Source organism: Aspergillus steynii, assembly GCF_002849105.1.
Source record: "Aspergillus steynii IBT 23096 chromosome Unknown P170scaffold_4, whole genome shotgun sequence".
In the NCBI taxonomy this organism is placed as follows: Eukaryota; Fungi; Ascomycota; class Eurotiomycetes; order Eurotiales; family Aspergillaceae; genus Aspergillus; species Aspergillus steynii.
The window spans coordinates 775,588-801,795 of record NW_020194401.1 but is presented as its reverse complement, the minus strand read 5'-3'; the positions used below and the strand labels follow the sequence as shown (position 1 = coordinate 801,795).

At 50.4% G+C, this 26,208-nt stretch overlaps 8 protein-coding genes and 1 non-coding gene across 9 annotated transcripts; 3 read left to right on the top strand and 6 right to left on the bottom strand.

Annotated features, from left to right (window-relative positions):
• Positions 1 to 168: 168 nt before the first annotated feature.
• On the bottom strand, positions 169 to 1,536 carry P170DRAFT_358052 (uncharacterized protein; the record flags this gene model as incomplete). Its single annotated transcript, XM_024844257.1, has 2 exons — positions 169 to 665; positions 732 to 1,536. Coding segments are annotated over 2 exons (1,302 nt in total), but the record flags the coding sequence as incomplete, so codon positions are not given.
• An 870-nt stretch (positions 1,537 to 2,406) lies between these two features.
• Positions 2,407 to 4,862, bottom strand: P170DRAFT_455693 (putative RNA splicing factor (Pad-1)). Its single transcript, XM_024851556.1, has 5 exons — positions 4,744 to 4,862; positions 3,939 to 4,690; positions 3,569 to 3,877; positions 3,032 to 3,511; positions 2,407 to 2,976 (listed from the first exon to the last, which is right to left on the bottom strand). Exons 2-5 carry the CDS (start codon positions 4,601 to 4,603, stop codon positions 2,718 to 2,720), a joined length of 1,713 nt encoding a protein of 570 aa, XP_024704174.1. The 5' UTR covers positions 4,604 to 4,690; positions 4,744 to 4,862; the 3' UTR covers positions 2,407 to 2,717.
• Positions 4,863 to 5,347: 485 nt separating this feature from the next.
• On the bottom strand, positions 5,348 to 7,037 carry P170DRAFT_407596 (fatty acid alpha-hydroxylase; the record flags this gene model as incomplete). Its single annotated transcript, XM_024846690.1, has 4 exons — positions 6,889 to 7,037; positions 5,877 to 6,785; positions 5,576 to 5,824; positions 5,348 to 5,501 (listed from the first exon to the last, which is right to left on the bottom strand). The coding sequence occupies exons 2-4, from the start codon at positions 6,587 to 6,589 to the stop codon at positions 5,348 to 5,350; spliced, it is 1,116 nt and encodes a 371-aa protein (XP_024704173.1). The 5' UTR covers positions 6,590 to 6,785; positions 6,889 to 7,037.
• Positions 7,038 to 9,433: 2,396 nt separating this feature from the next.
• On the top strand, positions 9,434 to 10,771 carry P170DRAFT_455691 (uncharacterized protein; the record flags this gene model as incomplete). The annotated part of the gene is made up of 1 exon (XM_024851555.1): positions 9,434 to 10,771. The coding sequence occupies one exon, from the start codon at positions 9,434 to 9,436 to the stop codon at positions 10,769 to 10,771; it is 1,338 nt and encodes a 445-aa protein (XP_024704172.1).
• Positions 10,772 to 11,955: 1,184 nt separating this feature from the next.
• On the top strand, positions 11,956 to 16,792 carry P170DRAFT_475200 (uncharacterized protein; the record flags this gene model as incomplete). Its single annotated transcript, XM_024853233.1, has 4 exons — positions 11,956 to 12,039; positions 12,131 to 12,251; positions 15,132 to 15,986; positions 16,068 to 16,792. The coding sequence occupies 4 exons, from the start codon at positions 11,956 to 11,958 to the stop codon at positions 16,790 to 16,792; spliced, it is 1,785 nt and encodes a 594-aa protein (XP_024704171.1).
• Positions 14,247 to 14,414, bottom strand: P170DRAFT_t99. The gene has a single exon. It is a non-coding gene; the product is annotated as a tRNA-Thr (tRNA).
• Positions 16,793 to 17,285: 493 nt separating the features above from the next.
• On the bottom strand, positions 17,286 to 19,940 carry P170DRAFT_475199 (CeGAL family transcription factor; the record flags this gene model as incomplete). Its single annotated transcript, XM_024853232.1, has 4 exons — positions 17,286 to 18,666; positions 18,737 to 19,443; positions 19,501 to 19,612; positions 19,672 to 19,940. The coding sequence occupies 4 exons, from the start codon at positions 19,938 to 19,940 to the stop codon at positions 17,286 to 17,288; spliced, it is 2,469 nt and encodes an 822-aa protein (XP_024704170.1).
• Positions 19,941 to 21,059: 1,119 nt separating this feature from the next.
• P170DRAFT_407583 (coatomer subunit delta) lies at positions 21,060 to 23,180 on the bottom strand. Its single transcript, XM_024846689.1, has 4 exons — positions 22,991 to 23,180; positions 22,480 to 22,923; positions 22,230 to 22,426; positions 21,060 to 22,162 (listed from the first exon to the last, which is right to left on the bottom strand). The coding sequence occupies exons 1-4, from the start codon at positions 22,991 to 22,993 to the stop codon at positions 21,253 to 21,255; spliced, it is 1,554 nt and encodes a 517-aa protein (XP_024704169.1). The 5' UTR covers positions 22,994 to 23,180; the 3' UTR covers positions 21,060 to 21,252.
• A 256-nt stretch (positions 23,181 to 23,436) lies between these two features.
• P170DRAFT_357999 (uncharacterized protein) lies at positions 23,437 to 26,048 on the top strand (the record flags this gene model as incomplete). The annotated part of the gene is made up of 2 exons (XM_024844255.1): positions 23,437 to 24,579; positions 24,636 to 26,048. The coding sequence occupies 2 exons, from the start codon at positions 23,437 to 23,439 to the stop codon at positions 26,046 to 26,048; spliced, it is 2,556 nt and encodes an 851-aa protein (XP_024704168.1).
• Positions 26,049 to 26,208: the final 160 nt, after the last annotated feature.

Here is a 26,208-nt window from a genome sequence, read left to right as displayed (position 1 = left end):
GGTGCTAAGAATAAAATCCATCGATCGTCCGCCATCCCTGTCGACCCCTGGTCGCTGACTCAGCCGTCACTCAGACATGAACATTCTGTAGAAGGAATTAAAAGAAATTAAAAGAAAAAAGGGGGAGAAGAAAAAAAGTCCCAGTCAATGATCATCTACACCATCACCTCACTTCTTCGCAGGAGACCGTCCAACTCGAGGAGCAGGCTTCAACAACACACTCGCCAGATACACTAACTTGACATCGGCCGGGCTGACCGAAATGTTGCGAATTCTAGTAATCGGAGTCACTCCCAGTCGCACCCGGAAGTCATTGTTTTTGAGTCCCTGGGGGTTTCCGCGGATATACATATCGTGGTTGATCATGGTGGTAGGATCGAAGGGCTCGTTCAGCCCCGGAAAATCGAAGTTGTATTCGAACGGGGCCAGATACATGTCCGTCGCGAGCAGCTGAGCTTCGCCGACGATGTTGATGAGCTCCTGCCACGCCTGTTGATCCGACTCGCTGGGATCGTGGGCAAGAGGTCCGACGTATTGCCACAGCTTTGCCCCGTGCGTGTTGCATTTTTCTTGATAGAAGACAGCAAACCCCGGGGTTTCTATGACACCCTTGGTGCGAGCCATCATTGCCAAAACGGCGAGTTGGCGGACAAGAAACGGGGTATCTGCTATTCAAGGGTTTTGTTTGTTAGACAGAACGAGGATTGAGATTGCTGATTCATTTGACTGACCGGCTGCAAGCTGTTTCTGAATCTCGCCAATCTCCTGAGATCCAAGGGCGTCGAAGTCTCTTGCGATACTGACGTTGAAAACCTCATGCACGAGGTAGAAATTGATTGCCTTGGCCACAAGACAGTACCTGGTAGATGAGGCTCCAAGAAGAGCGGACGCCTGGGATCTATCGGCCAGGGCCATGATATACTCCTTTGTCTGTGGCTCCAGATTGCTGTCCTTTCGAATGCATGGGAAGTTGGCATGGGTATACGCCCAATTTTCCACGCGGTTCCACAAATCGCGAAATCGAACCGAAAGCTCCGAGATGGCAGCGTCGGGATCAAAGAGATCACATACATGCGGGCACTTGCACTTGTCGCGAGGGTCAGGAACCTGAGCATGGTTTGGGACAGCTTGAGCCGAAGGGCCAAATGGGTCAGAACCCGATGCAGGAACTTCTCGATGTGCGGCACCGGTACAGATCGACTGTGAAATGCTGACAAGAGGCCCAAAGGTCGGCGGGGGGTTATCATAGATACTCGAGGTCTGCGAAAACCCAGACTGTCCAGACTGTGAGTTTTCCGATTGGGAGTAACCTGAATAAGGGGTCTGAAACGGTGTGGAAATCATGCTAGGTCCCGGATGCTGCGGTGTCAAAGGATACATGGGTATGCCTGGCAGCACCATGGGGCGATGGACTCTCGGATCGGAAATCGCCTTGCTCTGATTAGTGATTGTTCTTTTCTGTCTTTTCACAAGCGTTTCTAGTTCAGCGATTTGCTCTTGGAGCTCGTTGATGATTTCAGTACGATCGTCAAACTTCTTCTGGACATGCTAAACATTCCCCGGGCTTTTTGTCAGTATGCTGTCTGGTGAGCTATGATAAAGACATGGCGACTGACCTTAGGATGAGACCTCCGGTGACTGAATTTGCCCTGGTAGCCAGGACTGGGCCCGCTGGCATTGCCTTCATTGCGGGAAATCTTGCTATCATCAGATTGACTACGAGTGGTCTCACTATGGTCAATCTGGGTCTGAAAACTCGACACAGAGGGACCAGGAGATCCCTGCAATGAGGAATTTTCGGTAACCATCCGAGAGGTTTGAGGTGTCAGAGCTCTCGATGACGGGAAAGGGCAGCAAGAGCCGTGATATGAATTAGAAAAGTTGAATTCTGACAGGACTTTAGAATTAAGGACAAGAAACAGATACAGATAAAAGAACACCAAGAGACTCAAAGAAGTAAATACAAGGGATTGGCGTTGAAAGTTTTGTGGGAGGGTTAGCGTGACAAGTGAAGGAAGAGGATGACAGAGATCAAGTAGATTTGTGGGAAGCAGATGGACACTTGAGGGTGTTCAGACTGCAGGGAAACACAGAATCATTCACTGCAGCATGCCTCACGTCCATGTTCTTTGTCTTCCCATCGAAGTGAGGTTTGCATTCACTGAAGGCTCTGGTTTGGCTCCCCTCTATTCAATATTTGAATCTAGTCAAAAGACAGGTCGTTTCGTCTGCCTTTGCAAGAGGCGTTCCCATGCTAGAAGATTTCGACAAGATCGACGGCATACTAGGGACTTATCTCTATGACTTCCGGGGAGAGGAACCCCCGTAAGCAACGACTGTAGTCGATGGATCCAGATAACTGAAATTTATCTCAACTCCTGAGCTACAGAGCCAAGTGCAGACCGTACTATATAGAAAGAAAAGGATCCATTCGTGCTAAATCAATGTACAAATTCCTATAGACATATCATTTCACGCCAAGCTTTGAGCTTGTAGAAATTATAAAGTGAAAAAAGCAAGACGTCAAAGAACAGCACCTACCAGGGGCAGTGGCACCCAGTACTCCAAGCAACATGGCACAGCCGAGTGCGAGGGTTCCAAGGTAAAATGCGCGGATTCTGACGTCGCCAGTTTGCACCTAATAGAAGAAGTATTAGATGTAATAATACCTACCACGGTGTAAGTATTGGCAGGCGCGGTGGTCAGCGAATCGAACACTAGATTGCCTTGGTGCGAGAGAACAAGCTGCTGTAAACAGCGTCGACGACGGGTTGGGCAGTGATCTGTTTGCCACCGAAGAATCGTCCGTTCAAGCCCTTGATGGCGTTTTCTCCGCCCTGGACTCGGTCAAACTTGAGATAGATGTCGCCTTGCGAGTTGGGATCTAGTGCAATGTGAACAACATGGCCATATTTTTCTTCGCACTCAGCGCGGACGTCATCCTCCAGTTCTTTAATCCAGACTTCGCCTTCCTCCCTGTAAGGATTGTAAGTGACATGTGCTGACGGGAAATGGGGACGGGGAAACTTACTCAGAGGGATCAAACATGTTACGAAGCATCACGCATCGACTCGCCATGTTGACATTAACGGGCAAGGGTTTGGTTTCCGTTTTGGGCCGAAGCACTTTCTGCTTGTCGTCTGCGGATGGCTCCGAGGGTTCATCTGTTCTTGCGAGTTTCCTCATCAATGCGTCCCTACTATAGTTGTTGAAGTTCACACCGGCAACATCTGTGTCATCAAGCGCACTAGCGCCAGCTCCCTTTTCAGAATCGCGGCCACCCGCACGGTCGAAGTTGTTAGTGCCACCGGCTTGTACACCACGGCCGCCGTGGCCGGAGAATGAAGATCCCTGGAAAGACTGTGGGTTTGCACCTTGGCTCTGCAAGCGTTGCGCGGTTGACTCGGGGGTGAACTTATCGTTGCCAAGGCCAACGCGGATAGCTCGACCGGCAAGGTCAAAACCATTCATCTTTTCCAATGCTTCTCGAGCCTGGTTAGGATCACGGAATCTAAGAAAACAGTTAGCCACGGAAGTCATTACTTTGTTTTAGCCAGGGTATACTTACTGCACGAAACCATACCCCCGACTCCGACCAGTCTCATCCTTCTGCAGTTGAACAAATTCGAGTTCGCCAAAAGGCTCAAAAACATTCTGAAGGTCACTTTCAGTGATGCTGAAATGAATGTTACCCACGTACAACCTGTGAAACGGAGCTGCGTGATTGTGGCTAGTGCTGGCTTCGGGGTTGCGCGCCTGGCGGTTCTTTTCAGCCTCAGTCAATTGTGCGATGATAGGGATTCCTAGAAGCTTCTGTCCGGTAAGCTGGATAGCAGGTGCGACGGATTCCTCCTGTTTAAATTCAACGTAGCCGACACTATGATGCCATTAGTTAATGTCCGACTAGAATGAAGATAGGAAAGGTGAACCCCACTTACCCCTTAGATCTTCCACTGACACGGTCCTTGACAATCTGGGCTTCCTTAACAGGTCCTACTTTCTCAAAGAAAGCAATCAACTCTTTCGTTCGCAACCGCGCAGCAAGCTGCTGCACGAAGATAGTGCGTCTGTCGCGTTCATCTTCGTTTAGCTCCGGGGTTCTCTCTCGACTCTTGGTAGGGCTGCGTCGGCGAGTGTCACGTTCACGGCGAGAGCGACGGTCATCGTCCCGTTCATCACGGCGGGAACGACCGGAGGGTCGGTAGTAACGGTCATCATAGGGGGATCGAGATCGAGTGCGGGCCCGGCCACCTCCGCGGTAGAAGTCGCCGCCAGAACGGCTGTCATCGCCGTAGCGGTCACGACGCGCCCGGCGACGTTCACTGTCGCGGCTCCTGCTCCTCTTTCTGCTTCTATGGCTTCCGTTAGCACTGCCACGTTCGCTTCTCGGGCTCTTCATGTCTTCATCCCCATCGGCATCTCGGTCGCGGCGGCGGTCCCGGCTGCGGTCCCGGCGTTTGCGATCTTTCTCGCGAGAGAGGTCCCGGTCACGTCGGTCACTGCTGTCGGCCTTGGAGTTGTCATCCTGGTCTTGGGAGCGAGGGGCATCCTGAGTAGGAGCGGCGGTGGATTCGAGGAGAGCCTCAACGTCGAGACCTGACATATTGACGATAGATAAATGCGTCCCTCTGGTCCTGGAAAAGCACTGGATAGGAGTGGGAAGAAGATCGCGTGGAAAGGAATTATGTCACTTTGGCTTCGTTAGACTGGTGCGACTGAGACTGAGTCGTTGCTTGAGCGAACCCTTCTGATTGTTTGTATTCCAACTCCGTTCACAAATTTTGATTTGACTGGAAGTGATGAGAGGATTTGTTGTTGAAGTGGGGGGCTAAGGAGGTAGGTACGGTAGATAGAGTGGTCGTGTGAGGAACAACGACAGAGAGCCCCGTTCCATCCACGTCGGAAGTGAAAAGAATCAGTGTCACATGACTCTTGGCATTCGCCCCCTTCGCCATCGGGGTTTGTATGAACCACGGAACCACCAGGGACAGAGATGATTAGTCTCTCGAAAAATTCATTAATTATGTATTAGTTATGGTAGTCATATACAGTCATCTAAATACTAATTTCAAGGTCAACACAATCATCAAAACCACCCAAGTGATGTAAAGTCTTACAACACAATCCAGTGACCCCGGAATAAAAAGGTGCTGTACATGAGGTAGATTGGCAAACCCAAAGATAACGCCTGCAAGCATCCTCCCAGCGTGAGTTAAGGAAGGTCAAGCCATAGAAAAACCCCAGCATTACATCGTTTGTAAGAAAATTCAGAGCTGTGAAAGGGAATAAAGAATCGAATGTGGCGGGGATGTCAAGTGGCACGGAGCTCAGAAGCTGCCATCCCTATTTACTGGGCCTTTTCGCCTTTGACGGACGGCATCTCAAGCTCAGTGCCGAAGACGCGATCCCAAAAGCGACTCGTGACACCAAATCCATTGTCGAAGTCAGCAAAGTGATGCTGGAGGTGATACTTCTTGAGTTGCTTGTAGTAGAGAGGAAGACTAGAAAGAAAAAAAGAAAAAAAAATAGGATTAGCCATATGGTTACAGACGAAAATGTGCGGGTGAAAACTTACTTGCGATGGTGAAGGAAGTAGTGGGTCAGGTCATAGCAAATGTATCCGAACACACCGCCACAAAAGACGGTAAGAGCGGCATACCAGTTGTAGAAAAAGACGCTATGTGCCAGTTTCCAGAAGGGCGTGGCCAAAACAATGAACAGGGTCGGTGGCATCACGAGTCGGTACTTGTCCATGGGGACATAATGGTGAATACCGTGTAGCAAGAAATGGAGAGTGATCCCAACGCGATTATCGGGCAAGTACCTGGCGATGGTTAGATATACATAGGCACTATAGGCGTAAGGGAATGTCATACTTGTCAACGTGAAACAGGAACCGATGCATAATGTACTCGATCAAAGTCCAAAGAAAGAGACCGGTCATCCAATAGGCAATGCCCGCGGGCACGTTGCCCAATCCAGCGAGGCCGAGAACAGTCCCGTAAGTGACAGGAGGGAGCCAAATGATCGGAACCATATACCAGGGAGTTATACTGAGAGGCTCGAGGAAATTGCCGAACAGGGGGGCCGATGCGCCGCCCTTGTAGTGACGGGGACGATGGACTTGCTCCAGGTAGAACTCTTTGCTAAACCCACTGTTCCAAAGCTGAAGCAGCAGGGGCTTGTTGAGATCCAGGAACTTGTGGGTCTTATAATCTTTGTCGAAATCCGTATCGACGGACAAATCCTCCTCACGAGACATGCCAGTCGTGGCAAAAACATGCTCCGATTTCTCCGCAGATCCATTCGCGGTTGTGGCAGTTCCGTTAGCAGAGGCAACGAAGCCAACCAAGCTATCCTCGAGGATCTCGTAGGCCGCCTCTGAATGCTCGTGCGACACAGAATCGCGCAGGATTTCCTTCACATCCTTGCCCGCGTATTCCATAATCAAGTCGCCGCCACCCGGATGGTCATCCACGAAAGACGTGACATCGTAGACCCTGGAGCCCACGGTCACATAGCAGGACTTGGTTGTGTTGTGAGACTCGACCTCGGCGGGAGTGAACGTAGGGAGGCTTTTTCCAGACATGGCTGCGAAATAACACCGGAGAAGCAGGTACCGGGTTGCCTAGGATGTCGCGGGAAGCGGATAACGAGAGTACAAATGCGGGAAATGTCGTTGGACGGATCAGGGCTCAGGAAACGTAATAAATGGGTGAGCGAGGAGTGGCGTGAGCTTCAAACACCAGGGCCAGCGGGTCCGAAGGCTCCGAAAGGGAAATTTTCTGTGCAAAGGGAGAGCCGTCAGCGGTTCGCTCGGTACTTCTCTGATGATTTCGATCAGGCGACAAATTGATAACGGTATCTTTTCACCCGGGTAACACTCACAGTTGGCAACAGCGTATTGTTCCTGGAGCAAGTCGCTCGCGATTGTATTGCGGTTGAGAAATCCTCAAAACCGCCGCGGAGGCCGCCTGAGTGGCGCTAGCCCCTTTGGGTGCCTCGACCCCTGATTAGGTCATCCATCTCCTGGTGCCTTGATTTCCAGGCACTCAACACAAACAAATAAATAGAAATACGAAGGACACAAGAGGGCGGTTTCCCACGTATGCAATCCTTCCAGGGTATCTGGAGCAGTTATACATGGATCATCTTGTGAAATCTCTCGGGTAATTAAATCATGTGATAATCTCACAGAACTGCAGGCTTAAGACAGGTGGATAATTGAACCTTGCAAGAATCAGAGACATGGGCATAGTCTACATACTCTATGGGGGTGTATACGAGTAGAAGCAAAAACGCAGAAATCCCCCAGTAACGGCGTACGGAATAAGCGGGTATAAATATTAGCCCCATTATGACTTGCAAGGGTCCGAAAAAGTAGAATCTTGTCTTGACAGGCTTTCAAAAAGCCACCATAGATGCAGGCATCTGAGAATCAACGGATTGGAAACCTCGGATATCCAAGTATCCTGGCCCGATAATTCAGTCTACTGCTGCAGGAGATCAGTGGTCAAGCATGAATGACCAACTGAGAACGGAGTAGGAGGATCAAAATTGGGAATCTGACTTTGTTGGACGTGCACAGAACGGAATTCATCCGAGCAAAAGCAATGCATATGCACTAAAACACTGCGCCCGCCGATTTTCGTGGTTGACTGTACAGAGTAGGCGGACTCCGTAGTACGAGATGTGAGTCAGTACGGGAAAGTGATGGCGTGAAATTGAGACACCAGACGAGAAGAAATTGCTCTCCCCCTTTTTTGAGGGGGCAAGCTGTTTCCCGCAATCCGTACTAGTTAATCAGTAGCCACTTCCATTATTATTCGGTCTTAAACGCCCGTACTGTGAGCGCTCCGACTGCAAATTGACTCCGATGGTGTCGTCTTTCGGAGAGTCCACTGTGGCATTGTCCATTGGTGTCACTGTCATGTAGCATGGATGCGCGTTCCGTGTACTATTGCTTTGTGCATGCATACTCCGTATGAAGCCCAGTCTAGGGTCTATGATGATATGATCCCTTCCAGACAGTCGGCATCCAGCCCGCAACATCCTGCGGCTCACGTATAAGAAGTGCCGCATGTTGGCCGCTGGAGCCCGGTATCGGGAGGGCAGGGCCGCGCCGAAAGATGATCGTTCTCGCGTACTTCTGGAGAAGGTTGATTGATCTCAAGGGTGAGCCAATTGCCGGCCTTATCGGAAGTAGTGGCGTGGCGTCCATCGAGGAACCTGGATCGCAACTGCTGATGTCACGTCTCCGAGACCCTAAGGCACTCCGATGGAGTTCCGTGACGAATAAGAGGCAAACCGGGCACCTGCTCTTCCGGCCGATGTTGGATCTTCTCCTCTTCCAAGATGGATGGCCGATTCCTTCTCGAAATCCCCGGCTGCCATTGGATCCGGGCTATCCAAGGGCACGATAATGAAATTATGGGCCGAGTTGCATCCGACGACTGCGCCCACGCCCGAAAATCCCTCGACAGGCATGAAAGTATCCATTTGCCTTCGTCCTGCCTTTTCCGACCATACGCAGTTGCGAGACTCGCGATTCCGAAACAAATGGGAAGGCGATCGGCAGAGCAAATAATCCCTAACTAATCGACACTACCGAATAAAATTGACTAATGAGGCCAGCGGCCAGTTTTAGCGGGCGGACGCTACTCGACTGATCAAACCCGGTTAGAAGAAAAGAAAAAAGGAAAGGGGAAAGATAGTAAATTAAACAAATGGAAAAAAAAAATGAAAGAATGAAAGAAAAAGAAAAGAAAATCACAAGAGCAAAAATCCATCGATGCGATCGATTCAGGGGGGTTTTATATTGGCCCCTTTTCCAATTGCCGCCCCTCTCTCTTTCTGCGTGGGAGGGCCATTTTCCGGATCGCCTTCTGGTACCGGAGTATGCGGATTTCCACAAGGGATATCGGATTCATGTATTGATTTTTTTTTTTTTTCTGTTCTTTTCTTTTTCTTTAGCCCTTGCCCGGATCCTCAGCCGTCTTCAGTCTCCAACCGTCGCAAATCCTTAGCAGATCGTGAAGCGAGTGCGCGGATTGAGTTTGCCATCAAGATAAAACAACCGCAACTCCGCGCCTGAATAGCCCCCCCTGTCGATGTATCGGGTCGAGCTAACTGTCAGAAAAGTGGGGTTTCTCAACCCATCTGTCAATCATTGGATCTCGACCATTCCCTTTTGCCCAGGAGCCAGCGGTCATTCAGCCCCGGTCTAGCTCATCAATCCACCAACTTTCTTGCTTATCCTTCCCTCTTCAGCTTATAGGTCAAGAGACAGACTAAAGGGGGGAAAGGGCAAAGAAAAAAAAAAGAAAAAGAAAAAGAAAACAAACTCAAAACCCTCCCCCTCCTCTTCAGAACCGCCCGTCCTCGACACTGCAGAACTTGATCCCCTCGCTGCCATCTCGCCTAACCACACACCATGGAAACGCCCACCTCGTCGTCGTTCCCGGGAAATCGCCTGAATACCTACCTCCAACTCCTCACGAAAGTTAAGAAGGGATTACCCTACGGCCAACCCGTCTGCGTGTCAGTTTCCCACACCATCAACACCACAGACGCCGTTCTGGAACTTGCATCCTTGATCGGCCCGCACATTGCAATCCTACAGGTCCATGCAGACATAATCGATGACTGGTCCCACGAAACCGCTCGTCAATTGATCTGCATAGCCAACAGACACGCATTTCTGATATGGGAGGGTGGTCGAATCCTAAATGCGACCGTTGATATCATTGGGAGGCAGAAGGCTGAAACGCGAGATGCGAGAAGCGAATTGGTGGACTTGACCCGGAAGGTATATTCGAAAGGTCTGGTCAGACCGGCAGCATGGGCAGGACTTGCAACCGCGTGGCCCTCGGGAGTTCCGGTGAACAACCAGGAGGCCGACATTCTGATCCCGACCCTGAGAAATGCTGCCCGAGAAGCCGTTGCCGAAACCGTCAAGACCATTAGAACCGAGATCACAACGGAACGCCCGTTGTCAGGGGAGGAGGCAACAATCGTGGAAATCGATGCTGGCTCGCCGCACCTCGGCTCTGATTATGTAGTCGACGATAGCAGTGCGGAACTTGCCCCTCGGAAACCATCCACCATCTCTCTCACCCAGACGATCACTCAACACACCGAGGACGTGCCAGGAAACCACCAAGGTAGTTCGAAATACGAGCGACCCTACAATATTCAGGAGAGCGCGGAGCCCTGCACGATACCCTCCACGGGCGAGGATCTCCCGACTCCACCTCTTCACTCGCGAGGTCTCGTTCTGTGCCTCCCTTCTGTGACCGACACTTCATTCACAGCCGACTACAGGAGGAGTTGCATAGCAGCCGCCGACGCCAACCTAGATTTCGTGCTAGGGTTTGTCTGCAGTGAACCATGGCAAGCCACGTCCCAAAAGACAGAGATATTCGATGACATTTCACTGGACGACGATGAGGATCAACTATCGGACGAAGAGGAGATGCCATGTCTTGCCCTATTCTCGATCATCTCCAATCAATTTGACATGATGAACGGCAAACATGTTGATCAACTCTACAGTGAAGGGGACGAGGAAGGGAGTGAGTATTTACCCGTGGCATCGCCCTCGCAACTGGAACCTGCGAACTCAGTGGCCAAGAAGATCTTTTACATTGTCAAGGAAGCATTGAAATCTCGAGCACAGGCGAGTGGGTACAAGACGACGAATACGTACACGAGCACAAAGGTGATGAGAGGGCGCAAGGTCCTACACCTGCCTATTATCGCGATACCATGAAAACCTCTCAGCGAATTTCTTCTTCGATTCCCTTTTTCATCTTACTCTTTTCTTCTTTGATCATATCTTTTTCAACTATTTTAGATTTCTCATGGTGGTATATATATGATCGCCACCTGAAAGTGTATATGGAGTTACCACATAAATCGTTCTCATCTTCAGCACAAAAGGAGGGTTTCTGATTGCCGATTGCATCTTTAAGAGCACACTTCATGTGGCCGCTATTTCTTATTTCTTTGCATTGAACAGGCAGCCGATAATTTCTGTCTTAATTAATTACCAAGTGTTATATCAAATTCCGGTTTCTTTTGCCTACGTGCTCAATCCCGTAACCTATGGTCAAGTGGAAGTCTCCAACTGCGAGTTTTCGGCAAGGAAGATAACGATTTGCGTCATTGGTTGTGATGTCCCCGGCCTCGTTCCGGAGTAGAGTGTAGGGTAACCAAAGCAAGGACAGGACTCGGGCATCGTTGATCCGTCCAGGCGCACGGCACGCATGCAAGGAAGAAGCTTGGTATTCCACGATAAAGCTTTGCTGTTCTAGACAGTTCGAAGTCAAATCATAGCGTAGGCGAGTACGGAGTATCCAGGCCCTGGTGGACAACGGTTCGCTGCGTTGTCATGCTGCTAGAGCCAAGTCTTCCTTGCATGCACCTGCCAGGGATTCCTGTTGCCTGCAGCAGCAACCACCGCAGTGGCTGATAAGATGAGACATTCTGCTGATCATCTTATCTTTCGGCGAGAGATGGAGGCGCCCCGTGCGTCATGCAAGGCTGTTTGTTTCCCCTAGGGTCCACGAGAGGGTCGTTCGTATGGCTGGCAGCTGGCGAGGACCCAACCAACTGACGTGCTGGCGATTTGGAATCAAAAGCCAAGCGGAAATGTGTGGGGTCGGCCCTGTACGCAACTGCCTCTTTGATCCTCGAAGACACCATCTTGGCCTAAGACATGCAGACAGGCCGTGTGAATCCTCGGTCTTGTCGCATCGCCAGGGTAACTCGCCCTTTCAGCCCTCCTGATGGCCTTCAGGGTGCTCACATCGAGGGGTATAAATGTGTAGCGATGGCCCCGTTCGATTTGGGTCTTCAAATCTTTTGCTCTTTCAATCCATACAATCCAACGGAGAAGCCGAAGCCAAATATCTCAATCCGATATATTACTCTTTATCCTACTTCACCATCACCATGAAGCTCCAAACTTTGTTCGGCGTCGTCGCCCTTGCCCTTACTGCGCAGGCTAGCAGCAACAGCACCACTGCTTCCAACACGGTGTGTAAAAAATGGCGTTTATGCTTCCTTCCCGCAAATCATCGACGATGGTTGTTGCCTCGATGCTGACTTGAGGCTTTTGCGGCTGCAGGAACGAAGAAATCTCGGCTTCGTCCAGCACCCTCGGAGCTGGCTGAATGAAACATCCAAAGGGATCCCGACTCTCAACAAGCGGAATTCCACGGTTCCCCGCAGTATTCACGTTAACAATGGTGAGATTGATGTTGGAGTACTTGCAATCCGCCGTCGGGCATCGCTAATACTTTTTCGTCAGAAACTGTCCACAATTAAATACGAGCACACGATACGGTTGAAGGGGGCTAGGTTTCTTGGACTCATGACTATTATCGATTATGACTGTTTGCATTTTGCTTTTAACGCTGTTTGGTTAGAGGGATAGATGGTGGTATACCTGGGCTGGGGTTTAGTATTTAGATGATTTAATAGATACCGAATTTAAGAAGAATTTCTTAGTGTTTCATGAAAGCATTAGCCATGAAATTCCAATATATTGCAAGCAGCGTAAGGTTCCAAGTGCACGATGTGATTGGGGATGGATAAAAGAGGTGAAAGACCGCTATTTGGGGTACGCTCACATGATACTGTATTTATTGCCCAATCGGGACTACCAGCTGAGCTGATGGTAGAATCCGACCATTTTATGACTATATTAGATCTATATTTTGGGTCTCTAGGAAGACCTCATGGCAAGACGTATGACATTAGGATCTAGAATGGCCATCTCCGAAGACAGTGAATGAAGATGCTTGGGTGCCTACTGCTGGCCAGGTATGGTCATGTGGTATGCCACCAGGGAATAATATACCGGAGTCTTTCACTTCATAGCGGAAGATCCCAAAATAGGTTGCGAAATTAGTATAGTGGTATAGTCGACCAATCGATTTAAGAGCGCGAGATCACTGGTAATTCCTCGCGCACTCCCTCTCTTCTCATCCTCGATTTCCTGCATTTGTGGACTTGTCGAATCGCCATTCACACAGCTTATTACTTCCTCCAAAGCCTCTCCATATCATCGCCTCACCAGATATTTACATCATTCTTCGTCATTTCCTCAAAACATCCTCCTGCACGATGTCTTTCGTCCCGACTCAAGACGCTAAGGTTTGCCACAGATGTGGTCTTTGCGGCTTCACCTACAGAGACTGCCCCCAGTGCAGCTACTGCTTTTACTGCAAGGCTTCCGGTCACATTGTCAAGGACTGTCCAACTGTGCCTCCCTGCGAGAAGTGTGGCCAGAAAGGCCACAAGTCAGATCGATGTCGAAATGGGCAGCCTCCCTCGTCTCACGGAGCAGGTGATCAAACCGATTCTTCCAGTCAGGGAAACGCCAAGGGAAGAGACAAGTAGTGCGTTGCAGATGATGATGAGGACTCGTTTTATATTCCTCCTGGAGTTCGACGGTTTGTGTCCCAGGCTCTTGAGGAGATAGATAGCAAGAAAGACAGAAAAGTCGAGCTAATCGCTTCATTTAGGGCCTCTCGTTGCCATCATTATTCTTTTCTATTACTGATCTACGGTCTCTTCGTGTACTTACAATTGATAGGATGGTCTGATTGGGGAGCATGTACCTGATGCAGATTCAGTTTCATACTGCGAAGTTATTTCTGGGTATGGTAGTGTACGCGAATTGAAGAGTCTCTTCTATTACCATCGACTGGAAGCCTTTAGGACATATTCCGCAGGTATTTCTAGATGAAGTACACTGCAAAAGCAAAGTTCCAAATTGTTGGACCCTGCCATGGGATCTACTGGTCCAGTATCGAACTGCCAACGTGAAAGCTGGTGGGCGTAGTATATACCTTGGTCAGTCAATGTTCCATCTACTCACTCCTGTGCCGCCGGCTGCGTTCCTGTTCTTCTTTACTGAGGTAGAGGCTGTGGCATCTACTTGGCTAGGACTTCGAGAACTTGTCAAAAATAAATAGCTGTTGTGGAAGATGTCTCGGGTGGTAAGTAGTGAGGAGGTATTTTCATTTTATATATTGAGCACAGCTAACCTCTAGCTAGATACGTGTTTGCTGACTGCATTTACCAACTTAATCGTCTATACCTATCTATACATATAGATATATCGACCACAGCAGACAACGACCACACTGCAAAAAATATCATATAGAAGTTGGACTGTTTGTTTAACAGTGCAGTCAAGCAGTGGAAACGGCAACAAAAAAAAAGAACAATGGTGAAGCCCAACGCGGGGGTCGAACCCGCAACCTTAAGATGGTCTTCTAGGATGAACTGGTGTTCAAGGAATAGCTGGTGTTCAGGTTAGTGGTTGTCCAATGGGAAGAATTTCCAGCAGGTGAAAGGGGAAACTAACAAGTCTTACGCGCTACCGATTGCGCCAGCCGGGCTGCTGATGCATTTCAGCCGGAGAAAATGAACACAAGAGGCATTGGCAATACCCACACCGCCTTCGTCGTCTTCAACACACGGAGAATGCAAAACCACCCGCAAAACTACACAGAATCTCCACTCTTTTCCCTCCAATTCCATCAACACTAGTAGCGCGGAAGACTTGCATGTCTCCCTTTCACCTGCTTGAAATCTTCCCATTGGGCAGTCACTAACTTGAACATCAGCTATTCCTTGAACACCAGTTCTTCATAGAAGTCCATCTTAAGGGTGCGGGTCCCCGTGTTGGGCTTCATCAAAGATATATTTTTGTCACATCCTATCTACATATGGTCACATCGGGCTCTTCACCCCTATTGCAGGCACCCCTTTCTATCCCCAGGTTGATTGAGAGCCAAGGCCTCTCGCCGCTCTTAATTAAACTGTTGACACTGTTTCTTGTTGTATATTCTGGCTGGATCTCGTACCTATGAAAAAGCACCCGAATGACCGGCCCACTTTCAAATCCCTTCTTCACAGGAAAGCGGGATAACTAAATTCGTTTCGGTATGGTGAAAGAATCATTGTGGCTCAATGTCTCCCGAAGCTAACCTCGAAAGCGTGACGAAAAGCGATTTAATTAATGATTGTCTCTTCCATGGGATAAGGTAGTAGGTAGTGGCATTACCTACCTACTTATCATCACGAAATGGATCCGTTCTCATCTGGAGGACCAGGGGCTCTGCCCATCCGTGACACAGCCGGCATACCTTCACTCGTTTCCAAATCGGTAAAAGAAAATGGTGACCGGAAGGACTCGAATCCGGCCGAGCACTTGCAAGCAGCCGCGACGGCGATTTTGACGAGTGGCGATGTTATCATCGAATATATCCCCCCAGACCACCCATCGCCTGAGCCACCACGGCCTGCAAGCTATCGCTGGCAAGTCTCAAGCGAGGTGCTCGCGCAGAACAGTCCCTACTTCCGAGCTTTGCTTGACCCGAACAAGTTCGCGGAAGGCAGGCAGCTTATGAACCAGAAAACCACGCGGGTTCGACGACAATCCCTCAAATCGGAGAAGAATGAACCAAATCAGCCGCCGGCACTTGAGGAAACACTATGGGAAGAACTGCCCACAGTCCGCTTGCCGAGTGACCATTTCTCACCAAAACTGGGAGTAGATGCCATTGAGGTGTTTCTCAAGATACTGTCTTTCAACGCATTCGACGAAGATGTAAAAGGAAGTTTCGATGCGGAGATCAAATCGCAGCGAACTTCTCTAATAGCCAGGGTAATCGGACTGGCTGATGCCTTTAATTCCCCTAAAGTCGTCCAGGAGACCTTGAAGAGATCCGGTTATGGCTATGGAAGGAAGATTTCCTTTTCGAAATTTGACGACCAGATGTTGAAGTTGACCGAGGATCGTATTCGACAGTCAATCTTTATAGCTCGATTTCTGGACGATCGTGCTATTTTCCAGATTTTAACACATACCTTGATCGTTCTCGGGTCACGATCCTGGGCAAATGGCTTGGAAAAGCCGACGTCCCCGCTGACCTTCCCCTGGTGGTATTTACCAGACGGTTTAGAAGGTTAGCAGCTTGCCCAGTTACTCCCAAACCACACTACCATAGGATTGGTCTTTAAGGTTTAACATACTAACAAACCCACAGAAGAAGTATACTATAGACGACAGTGCATCATGAACACCATCACCGACCTCCAAGCCTACTTCCTCCGAGCATACGGCGCACTAGAAGAGACAGATGACGACCCCAAACCGACGAACGCCATCTCCTTCCTCGGCGGAAACCAATCACGCCAGTACCAGTGCCGGTGCGGCTACGGAAACTCCAGCGCCTGCGACATGTTCCACCTGGGCCAGATGACTCGATTTTTCGCATTACGCACCAAAACCATCTTCTTGGGGTCCAGCCTGCTCGATCCAGACTTTGGGCCGGAAGTCGACGGCGACGACCACGATCCCCTGGATCACCCTCCTCCTCCCCCGAAATCCACTCCCACCAGCGGCCCACCCACCGACATCTCCGCCATCATCGCCTCCCTGAAACAGTGCCCCGATTACCAAATCGACTCCAACCACTCCGGCTGTGGCATCCGTCGCCGCTTCATCCCGCCCCTGGACGGCATCGAGGGCCTCGTCGGTGACCGGCGCGGGCTCGTGGGCATAGACCTCGCCCGCTGGGATGTAACCCAGTGGCCACTTGCGTCAGGGTCGTGGGCCAACCGCGCCCTGAGACGCGCCCTCGTCATCGAAATCCATTTCGCTCGCATCAGCGCCATCCCGCGCATGTCCCCTGGTATCATCCTGAGTGACTCGAGGGAGGAGAACGCGCGGCTTCTTTTTACCGCGAAGAAGAGGAGGTGGGAGGCTTGACTTCATTTCTTTTTTTCCCTGTCTCTGGCACTGCTGGGACTGCTACCTAGGACGCGTGGCCTGATGAATGGAGATCATGCCACTCTTCGACGCGTTAGGCTTTTTCTTTTCACTCAAGCTTCTTGAATCCATGGTTGGTTCGACTATTCTTCCGACTGGGACGGAATGGGGCGGGGCTTTTGGAAGGTGTCAGGGTTACGCTACCTAGGTGGACGTTGATTCCAGGTTTGGTGTTTCTGTTCTATCTCCTTTATACACCTTCGTCATCATCGTGTATATGTTTCATTCTTATTATCATTGAACTATACAGATCTGTAAATAGGAAATAGACCGCACACATAGTAAGGTGTAGGGTAAACGATAAAAATCATAAGCTTTTTTTTTTGTTCGTGATCTTAATAATTAGCTATAGTACTCTGGAGCCACAGTGAATGTAACTAGTGCAAATGCACTTGAAAGTCAAAGAAGTAGAACTGGAGCCATTCAAAAGAGCTCATAGCATAGGGTCTGGGGGATAATCCAAATTAGACTCCAGGGTCGGATCGACAGGTGGAAAGATTGTATCGGTGAAAAGCCCCGTGTTTTGGTCGTAAGGAAGAAGCTCGTCTGCATATGCATAAGTCGTAGGTTTGTCTATATCCATTGGATCCAGCATGGCTGTCGTTGCAGACACACCCATTGTACGCGCCGACGCAGAGAGTCTTGACTGATAAGCGTGTAGAATTAACGGAGTATCATCCAATTCGGTGATCTGATCTTGGAATGTCACTCTTCTCCTCTGTGAACTGCCCTCCCCAGCTGAAGGACTATTGTCGGATTCCGATTCGAGCCTAGAGGGTTCGGGAGTCTCGGAAGCCTCTAAATCGACCTTGATATCTAGTCGTTCCAAGAAATATTCGCAAAGCCTTTGAGCATTGTCTGAGGTGGCGCTGGTTTTTGACATGATGGACATCCACTCAAGCGATTTTTTGATGGCCCTTAGAACCATCGGCACCTTTTGGGGAATATGCTCAAAGCCCAAACTAGCTTCGATAAGAAGGACCACGGTCGCTTGCATTAGGAAGTGTATTATGCTCCACCATGGAAACAAGGTGTACAGTGCGCCGGTGTCTGGGGGTTCGGGAAGAAGGCGTATTATATGGCAGGCCGACTCAACGCAATCGGCTGCGTGCTTCTTGGAGAACTCACGATCCTCCTTCTGTAACCTCTCGTATGGATCCGAAGGACCGAGGAAAGGCTTTGTGATCGTTAGTTTGGTACTATAAAACACAAGGGCAAGCGTCATCCTTTCGGTCGCTAGAGCAGAAGTATTTGTTGGCGACGAGAAGTCATAAAACTTCGGTAGATTCATGAGCCAGCCTTCAAGCTCAAGCATCAGGTCTCTCATCGCATACTTCAGACTTGCCCATAGTGAGGGCACCGACTCCGGATTGTAGAGCTTGTTGGACATCTTTTTAGTAATAAAGGTCAGCTTTACCAACTGAATGAAATAGAGAGAATTGCATGGATACACGTGGCTGGGGCCTGGGGAATTCTTCTTGCTTTCACCCGAGCTGTCAGTGGCGTTTGTCGAGGTTTCTGTGCTCAGTAGGGGCGGTCTCGGGCTTGGGGTTGAACGAGCAAGCAGGCTTTGGACTTCCTCCTTCTGAAAGTCGCATTCGTCGAATGGGATAAGGAGCGGTATTGTCACTACATTGTCCGGGACAGTAGAAAGACGACCGGTCATCACGCAGAGCCGGCTTTCCAGGGTATATAAAGACCACCAAACACGATATCTGATTTCCCGAGAGTCGCGGGTGCAGCCTTCCAAGTTGCGTAGATGTAGTCCAATGGCAAACGCTCGGCGCAGTGCACTACCGCAGAGGAACCAGGACCTACGAAACCGTTAACACGCGAGTTCGGAATCCGTGTAATATGAATTCTGCCAGAAGATGTCGAACATACCGATTCACGTAGCCCATCGCTAGCAGATAGAATGAGGCCAGCCCTTCGATTTGCAGTTGTTGCATATCAGGATGATTCAAAACTTGACCGTCTATACTGAGAGCTTTCACCTTAAGAAAGTGACTGAAGTGATCAACCTGGTCGTAATTCCATTGGCGATTGGTCACGAATGTGTACCTGGAAGCAATGGCAAGTATAAGATGCAGAATCGCGAGCCATCTGTTGCTAGGCTGGAGGTCTCTGTTTAAGAATGACTCCAGTTGCTGTGTAAATGGGACAAGCCCGACTATAGGAAACAAAGGATGTACTGAAGTGCGGTACAGATCGAAAAGATTCCAGCAAATGGTCTTGGACGGAATTGCAAGTCTCTCAATCCCGTCGATACGAGTGATCTCCAAATGATCGAGGTTGTAGTTAAACGAGGCAATTGATTTGTCACTGTCGTGTGGGTCAGCTTGCGTCGAGGCGTTTGAGTCGCCCTCTTTGTTCTTGGACGAGGTGATCTCCCTGTCGAGCGCATGCATCCAGTGAATTTCCGAGCTCCTACCAATGTATCCTGTTGACCGGGTGGTGTCATCTCGATTAAAATCCACGGCAGTATAGTCTAGGATACGAGAAGGACCCGTGATAGGTCTTATGGGAGGAACAACAGTAGTCTTGGATGATCGCGAGGGATTGGCAGACGCATCTTCTTTAGCCGAGAACTCCTGCGTGGAAACAGGGAGAGTTAATGCCTGCACCTAGAGACTGGATCATATCCGCACCTCTGATTGAGCGAGACCCAAAATATCATCAACAGACATCCCGTTCCAATCGCCCACAACCTTGAGTGCTTTTTCGTAAGCGCGAATTTTTGCCTCTAGGGTATTCATTTGCCTTTGGGAAACAACGATCATTGTAAGTACTCGCCGAGAGCATATCCTTTCAGTTCTCACCTCTTGGACTTCTCCTTTTTGCTATCCGTATAGCAACATATGATTCCAGCTTCCTGGCAGTTGATGCAGCCACTCGGCTCGCCCGAGCATTTGGTTTTCCGCTGCCTGCAAAATTCACAAGCTCGACTAACATGCCGTCGTTGCGGTCTTGCAGGTGGCCCAAGGATGGACGCACCAGCAGTTCCTTCGGACAGTCTTGGGATTGGGAACTTTTCACCGGGAAGGGGAGGGCCACCGCCCAAAGGGCCCATGTAGCCTGTAGGCCACATTTGAGATATCGGACTAGACTTTATGAATAACGAGGGGTATAAATATACGTTGATAAACGAAGGGGATTGAAGCAGCAACAATAGCTATTACCATATGGCTCACATTGTTATAGCATCTTGGGTCAGCGGTTGGTAGCCGGAAGTTGGTTGGTCGTTCTTCCCCAGACTGGAATTGCAAATTGGTCATTCTTGACAATTGTGAGATTGGAGAAAACGGAGAAGGCGCTGTGTGAGCCTGACCAGAAATGATGATTTATAACTTGTATGCGAGACGAGTAAGCACAAGGGTTGACGTGGTGAGTGGAGTTAGCCTATCCGAAAGAAGTTGTCGGGGTTTTGCTCATAGAGCTTGTCGGGAGAAAGGTGATCATAAAGAAAGAAAGCAAGTCACATAGTGAGGCTACAATGTATGATCGATGGGAATTGGTGACTGAGGTGCTCTCCTACCTGAACCCTTGGGCATGAACTGATTTCCAAATACCTTATAGAAGGGGAAAAAAGTGCGGGTGTAGACACTCTAACCAGGGACCTTTATATGGTGCAATGGACCTAAGTATAAGAAAAGGGTGGGTCCATTCGATGGAAAACTAGACAAATGAGCGCAGCTCCTCAAAGGAAAAAACCGGCCTGTATACTACCTGAAATGCCTCTTTTCGTCAGTCTGATATGCCATTAAGCTTTTGGTCCTTTCACGACCCAGCGTCGTCATCGACGTAACATAAGCTTAGAATCGGTGGTCTAGATGGGATCTCCCATGGATGCAACATGCGGATATATCGAGGGCGGCAGTGCTTTCCTTTTCCTTTCACATATGAGCCAAATTCTTCTGCACTGGTTCGTCCTGAATGACGCATCGTTCTTGCGCACGAACCCAGTCGGGGTTTGGTAAGATGAGCTGAGGAACGGTTCAGTCGAATGATAGCCAAGCGTTCCCTTGGGTCAGGGGAGGGGAACACCGATGTAGGATCGGGACTGATGAATTCTCGAGCAGTCGATGCCATGGTTGGCACAGGATGGTAAGGGAATGAGGGTTTTGTTTTGGTGACAGCAAAGTGACTCAATCATGTCAGTGGCAGGTGACTCCCCTCTTACTCAGCCACACCGTTCAATAGAAAACCTCTAATTCATGGATGTGACTCCTATTTGGCTTATAAACTAACAGATTAAAATCAGAAAGGCCGGACGACATAAGAAGCCGAGGCCCTGGTTGACAGCAGGGGGAAGAAAAGAAGGAAAAGGAAAAAGAAATCAATTTGCAGTACCTCCAAAGGCGGTCCGAACGTCATTAGTACTCTATACACCAAAGACAACATTACTCAATAAGATATCCCTCGGCAACGGTTTTCACGTCCTTGGAGAATCCAGTGCTTTCTCCTTCCTCCAGCAGCGTAACGTCCGTAACGTCAACCTCCACAAAAGGAGTGGCCTTGGAGAATCGCACGTTCATGGGGAAGAATTCGTTCTCGTCACCGCCGCCTACCGATTCAAACTCAAAGCTGCCGGACGCGTTGCTTTCGTCCACCGTTCCGAGGTTCCAATCCAAGCTGTCTCCCGAGACTTCGTAGACGGCGTCAAAGCTCGATACAGCAGGCTCGGCGTCACCGTATGGGATAGTAACGACCACGTCGCGCAAGGAATCGGAGCCGGTGAGCTCGTATTCGACGGTAACGGTCGTGGAATCGGAGCCCTTGTTGACCCAGACGGTGAACGTGATGGGAAGAATCTCCGCGTTGTCCGATCCTGAGCTGGCAACACGCCAGCGGAGGACACCGATCGAGTTGTTCGCCGGGAATCGTTTGGAGGTGTCCTTCAGCTGGATGACCGAAGAGTTGTTGAATATGGCCTTGTCGACATTTGGATGCGTGCGGAACTGGGCGCCATGCGTGGGATTGGCGAGAAGGTCGAGCTTGAGCTTGGTAAACGAGGGGTCGGAGATGCGGAGTTGGAGGTCACCCTTGACTTCGAAGGATTTCAGGGCACCTTCCCGAGTGAGTGTAGCGGAGATAGTTTCGGCGATGGTGACATGAATGGGGTCGCGGTCGGTGGATAGCGAAGCACGGGCGGAGGAGACCTTGTCGGCAACGGGGGTGGAGGCCTGCGGAGTCACCAAGGGAGTCGACTCTTCCACCTCCGGGCCCAAATCGCCGCGCACTCTTTCGTAGATATCCGTAGCCTTCGATTTCTTGCCAAGTTGCATACCCTTTCCGCGAGTTGGCAGGGGCCTAGATAGACATTTACATTAGTACTTGCCCATGGACACGGGGAGAAAAAGGGGGGAGCAGCCCGTACTTGGCGAAGGACTTCTGTTTCTCCGCTTCATAGCTGTCGTAGGTATCGGGGACAGCGGGACGAGCAGGAGGCGTGTAAACCGGGTAGGATGGGGCCCTGGGAGCCGCAGAACGACCGGTGCGAGCGGCCTCCTTCCGTTGCATCTCCAGTTGCTTGGCCTTTCTCTTGCGCTCCTCGCTGGCTTCGAGTTCTTTGTTCTGGACAGACGTAAGCATTCCATCGCGCGGGCGATCCAACCGGGGGTATGTACCCTTTCAATGATCTCTTGAATCCGTTCCTCGTGACTTTCCATCTCCAGGAACGTCTTGATTTGCGAAAGCGACAGGTTCTCCCGGTACCCCAGCGTCACCAGCTCATCGAACGCACTGAGCAGCTCGAAAGCATTGCGCAGGATCTCCCTCTCATCTAAGCTCTTGCAGATGCTGGTGGTCACTTGTGCAAAGAGGTGGAGACTGTCGATGTCTTGCAGAATGTTCGATTGGCGGTTGGTGATGAGAACGATGTAGAGTTCGTCGAGGGGCTGGTAGACGAAGCGGACATTGTCTTGCTCGACGGTGGTGTGCTGCGTGCCGGAGTCCGCCAGCTTGGGGAAGGATGCGAGTAGAGCCTCGATTCTAGAGCGAGCAATTTCCCGGAATTGACGCGAAAGGACCGCCTTGCCCCCGCGGGTGCATATCGACGCTGCGAGGACGACCTGTTTATTTGTGTGAGATGTGTAAGCAGGGGGACGTTAATTGAGGGCGGAGAAAGGCAGAGCGTACCATGGCTAGTGCAGTAGACGGTCAAGGAGGTTGAGGTCGAGACGGACAGCAAATAGCAGAGCTAATTCCGGGGGAGATGACGGGTCGAAAGGCGTCGGCTGGCGTCGAATGCCAGATATTCCACTCCGGAGTCGCTTGCTGTTCTCTTCGGGCCCCCGTTGGCCCGTGCGCCGCGCTACCCCCTCGCTTACCGCAGCACAAGAAGCTTCGCTGCTTGCGTTCTGTGTCCATCCATCCCCTTTCTCTGCCTGTCCGCCGGACTTCTATCGACACAAAGGTCTAGGGTCTTGAATATTCGTCCGGAGTGTCTCGCCAGCATATCTTCCATCTTCTTAAAAGGACCTTACTGATCACCCCCCTGTCGTGGTCCGGTCGCCACTGACCCAGTTAAAACGCCTGGCCGAAACTTCGACGCGGCCCAAAGATTCGCCCAACACGTCCATGCCATGACAACGACATCTTCGATAGCGTTTCCCACCATGGAGGTTCCCGTTCTTGACGACACTATGGAAATGGCGTCCCCTTACCAGGGGCACGTCGATGATTTTGACATCGACCTGGATGTGATGGAAGATCAGGTCTCAAACCCCGACAAGGATATGATGGGTGCCGACGACTACCTGGAAAGCGCCCATGAAGCCGAGTACGATGCCGATATGATCGATGATGTTGCCGAACCCGCCATGGTCGACGCCGACGACCAGTACCCGGAAACGAGTAACAGCGTGGAGATGCAGTACAGCGAGAAGATATACGAGGCAGAAATGGCCGAAGACGATTTCGACGAGGACATCGACGCTCATGTGTCCGATTTCCAGGAAGACCCCAAGCAAGATGCTCCTGCTGAACCTGTGAACGACCAAGAAGTACCGGAGGTACAGCAGACACAGGAAGTGCAGGCACCGCCAATAGTAACAGAAGAAACGGAGCACGTGGAAGAAACAAATGTGGTTTCAAATGAAAACAACAATCCCCCTTCGGAACCACAGATTGAGGCTCCAGCCGAGGAGAACGTTGCACCAGAACATGATCTACAGGAATACACTGAGCCACAGCATGAGAAGCATGATGAGGAGAATGTTGAACAGAAACATGAAGCGGATCAACCGGAAAGGATTCTGGATACCGAAAAGAGCCTGCAGGATACTAACGCAACAGCACAAGTAGAACCCCAGGAACTAGATCCTGCAACGCGTGATGATAACGACCCTACTCCCAAACAGCCCGAAGATGAAGAACCCGCCCGTGGCGATACCCAGCCATCGGTCGACCAGCACCAAGACGCCGAAGAGAAGGTCGAACACATAGAAACACTTGGCACCAATGAAGAAGTTGGACACGGAACTGATACGGATGAGCATGCCTCTGCCTTGTATCCCGTCAAGGTCTACTATCAGGAGAACGAGATTTCCTTGTTCCCTCCTCGAGAAGGTGACTCTTCGGAAACCTTTTTCCTTGAAGACGAGAATCTTGCCTACGAGCCCTTCGGGAAGCTCCTGGAGTCGTGTCGTGAAGTACTTCGTGAGCACATCGCAGATACTGAGCTCTTGGTTGTGGATATTGAAACTCTCAATCTCCAATTAACGGAGGTAATTTTGTCCCCTGACTTGCTCCTGCTTTAAGAGATGCTAACTATTCTACCTAGGATTCCTCCCACATATCCAAGGTGACTCTGTATCAACTTGTCGACTTGTACTTGCGGTTGTGCCATAACGACGGCGCCGATGAGCCGGAGCCGCTCTATCTGACACTTGGCACTAAATTGACCATTGCCGCAGAGGTGTCTGATCTTCTTGCCGCTGCAGATGCAGGAAAGGGATTGTCTGAAATCCTTCCGTGGGATAATTACCAGGAAGCAGGGGAGTTTTCTCCAGACAACTGGGAAGAGAATGATCAAGAACAAGCACAGCAAGAGTCGCTGCAAGAGACTTTGGACCCTGAAAACGATCATCAGTCCGAGACACATGTCGCTCCCGATGAAACCCCTAATGCTCTAGCCCCAGATGCAGTGAGGATCGAGAATGAAGAGCAACAAGAGCAGGGCGAACCTGATTCCGCTTCGAACAACAATGTTCTGGACACTGGATCCGCGGACAACGTTGTTGGACCCAATGGTGACGAGGAAAATGATGACGAAGAAGCCACCCCTCGCGAGGCTGACAATGTGGAATCTCGCGATAACGGGTCCCCTGATGAAGGTGCCTATGATTCAGAAGAGCAGAAGACGGAATCCACGGCGACTATTGGCCCATTACTAGGGGTTGACCCAGTAAATGAGCAGCAATACGCCAATCAGTCTACTAATGTCTCACGCGATGACCAGACGGCTCGTGATACACAATACGACCGTGATGATCCTGAAGATAACGGCCCTGAAGACCATTTCCAGGATGAAAACGACCAGGACCCTGCCCAAACTGCTGGCTCCAGTGAACCCCAACACGATATCGTCAGTGGTGCCAACGGTGACGACGACGACGCCGCGGAGCTAGATGTAGAAGAATACCCTGAGAATTTGCCGGAAGAAAACCCAGAGTCTCTACCCTCCGAGGACGAGGTAGTGGCTGTAACTACAAATGACCCTGGGAACGATACCGAAGCCACAATACAGGGTGATGACGGTGGTCTTGCTCCAGAAGGCGCGGAGTCCAGTCTGGACAATACCACCTCGGAACAGCTCGAAGGCCCAACTCAACCGTCTGCGGGTGTTCCTGATGACACGGTGGGTGTCACAGAGGAGCGATCAAAAAGCCCCGCGAAAGACTCTGCTTTGGACCAAGGCATCGAACAGACCGATGCATCCGAAGAAATTCAGAATGAGGGGGAGCAGGTCCCAAACCTAGACTCTTCCAAGGACGACGCCGTCGAATTAACGTTCGACGATGACGACGATGAGTATCTGGATCTGGGTCTTGCGGATGAATTTAACTTCGATGATGAGGAACCCGTCCCAGACTCAACCGGGCTTGCTTCTACCAAGCGACAGCGTGAACCGGAAGACGAGATTGAGCTCGCCCAAAGTCCGACGCCGGATGCCAAACGGTCGCGGTCCTCATAATCTCGCGATCTCACCCCTTCTCGTGCCTTTTCTCCGATATCCCTTTTGATCCTTTGTTGCAAACCCAACCCTCCGTATCTAACCTACCCAGCATTCACGCGCCGGTGGCGACTGTTTTGGACCAGTCACTGTTTAAGTGCATCCCCAGGTCTCCGAACCA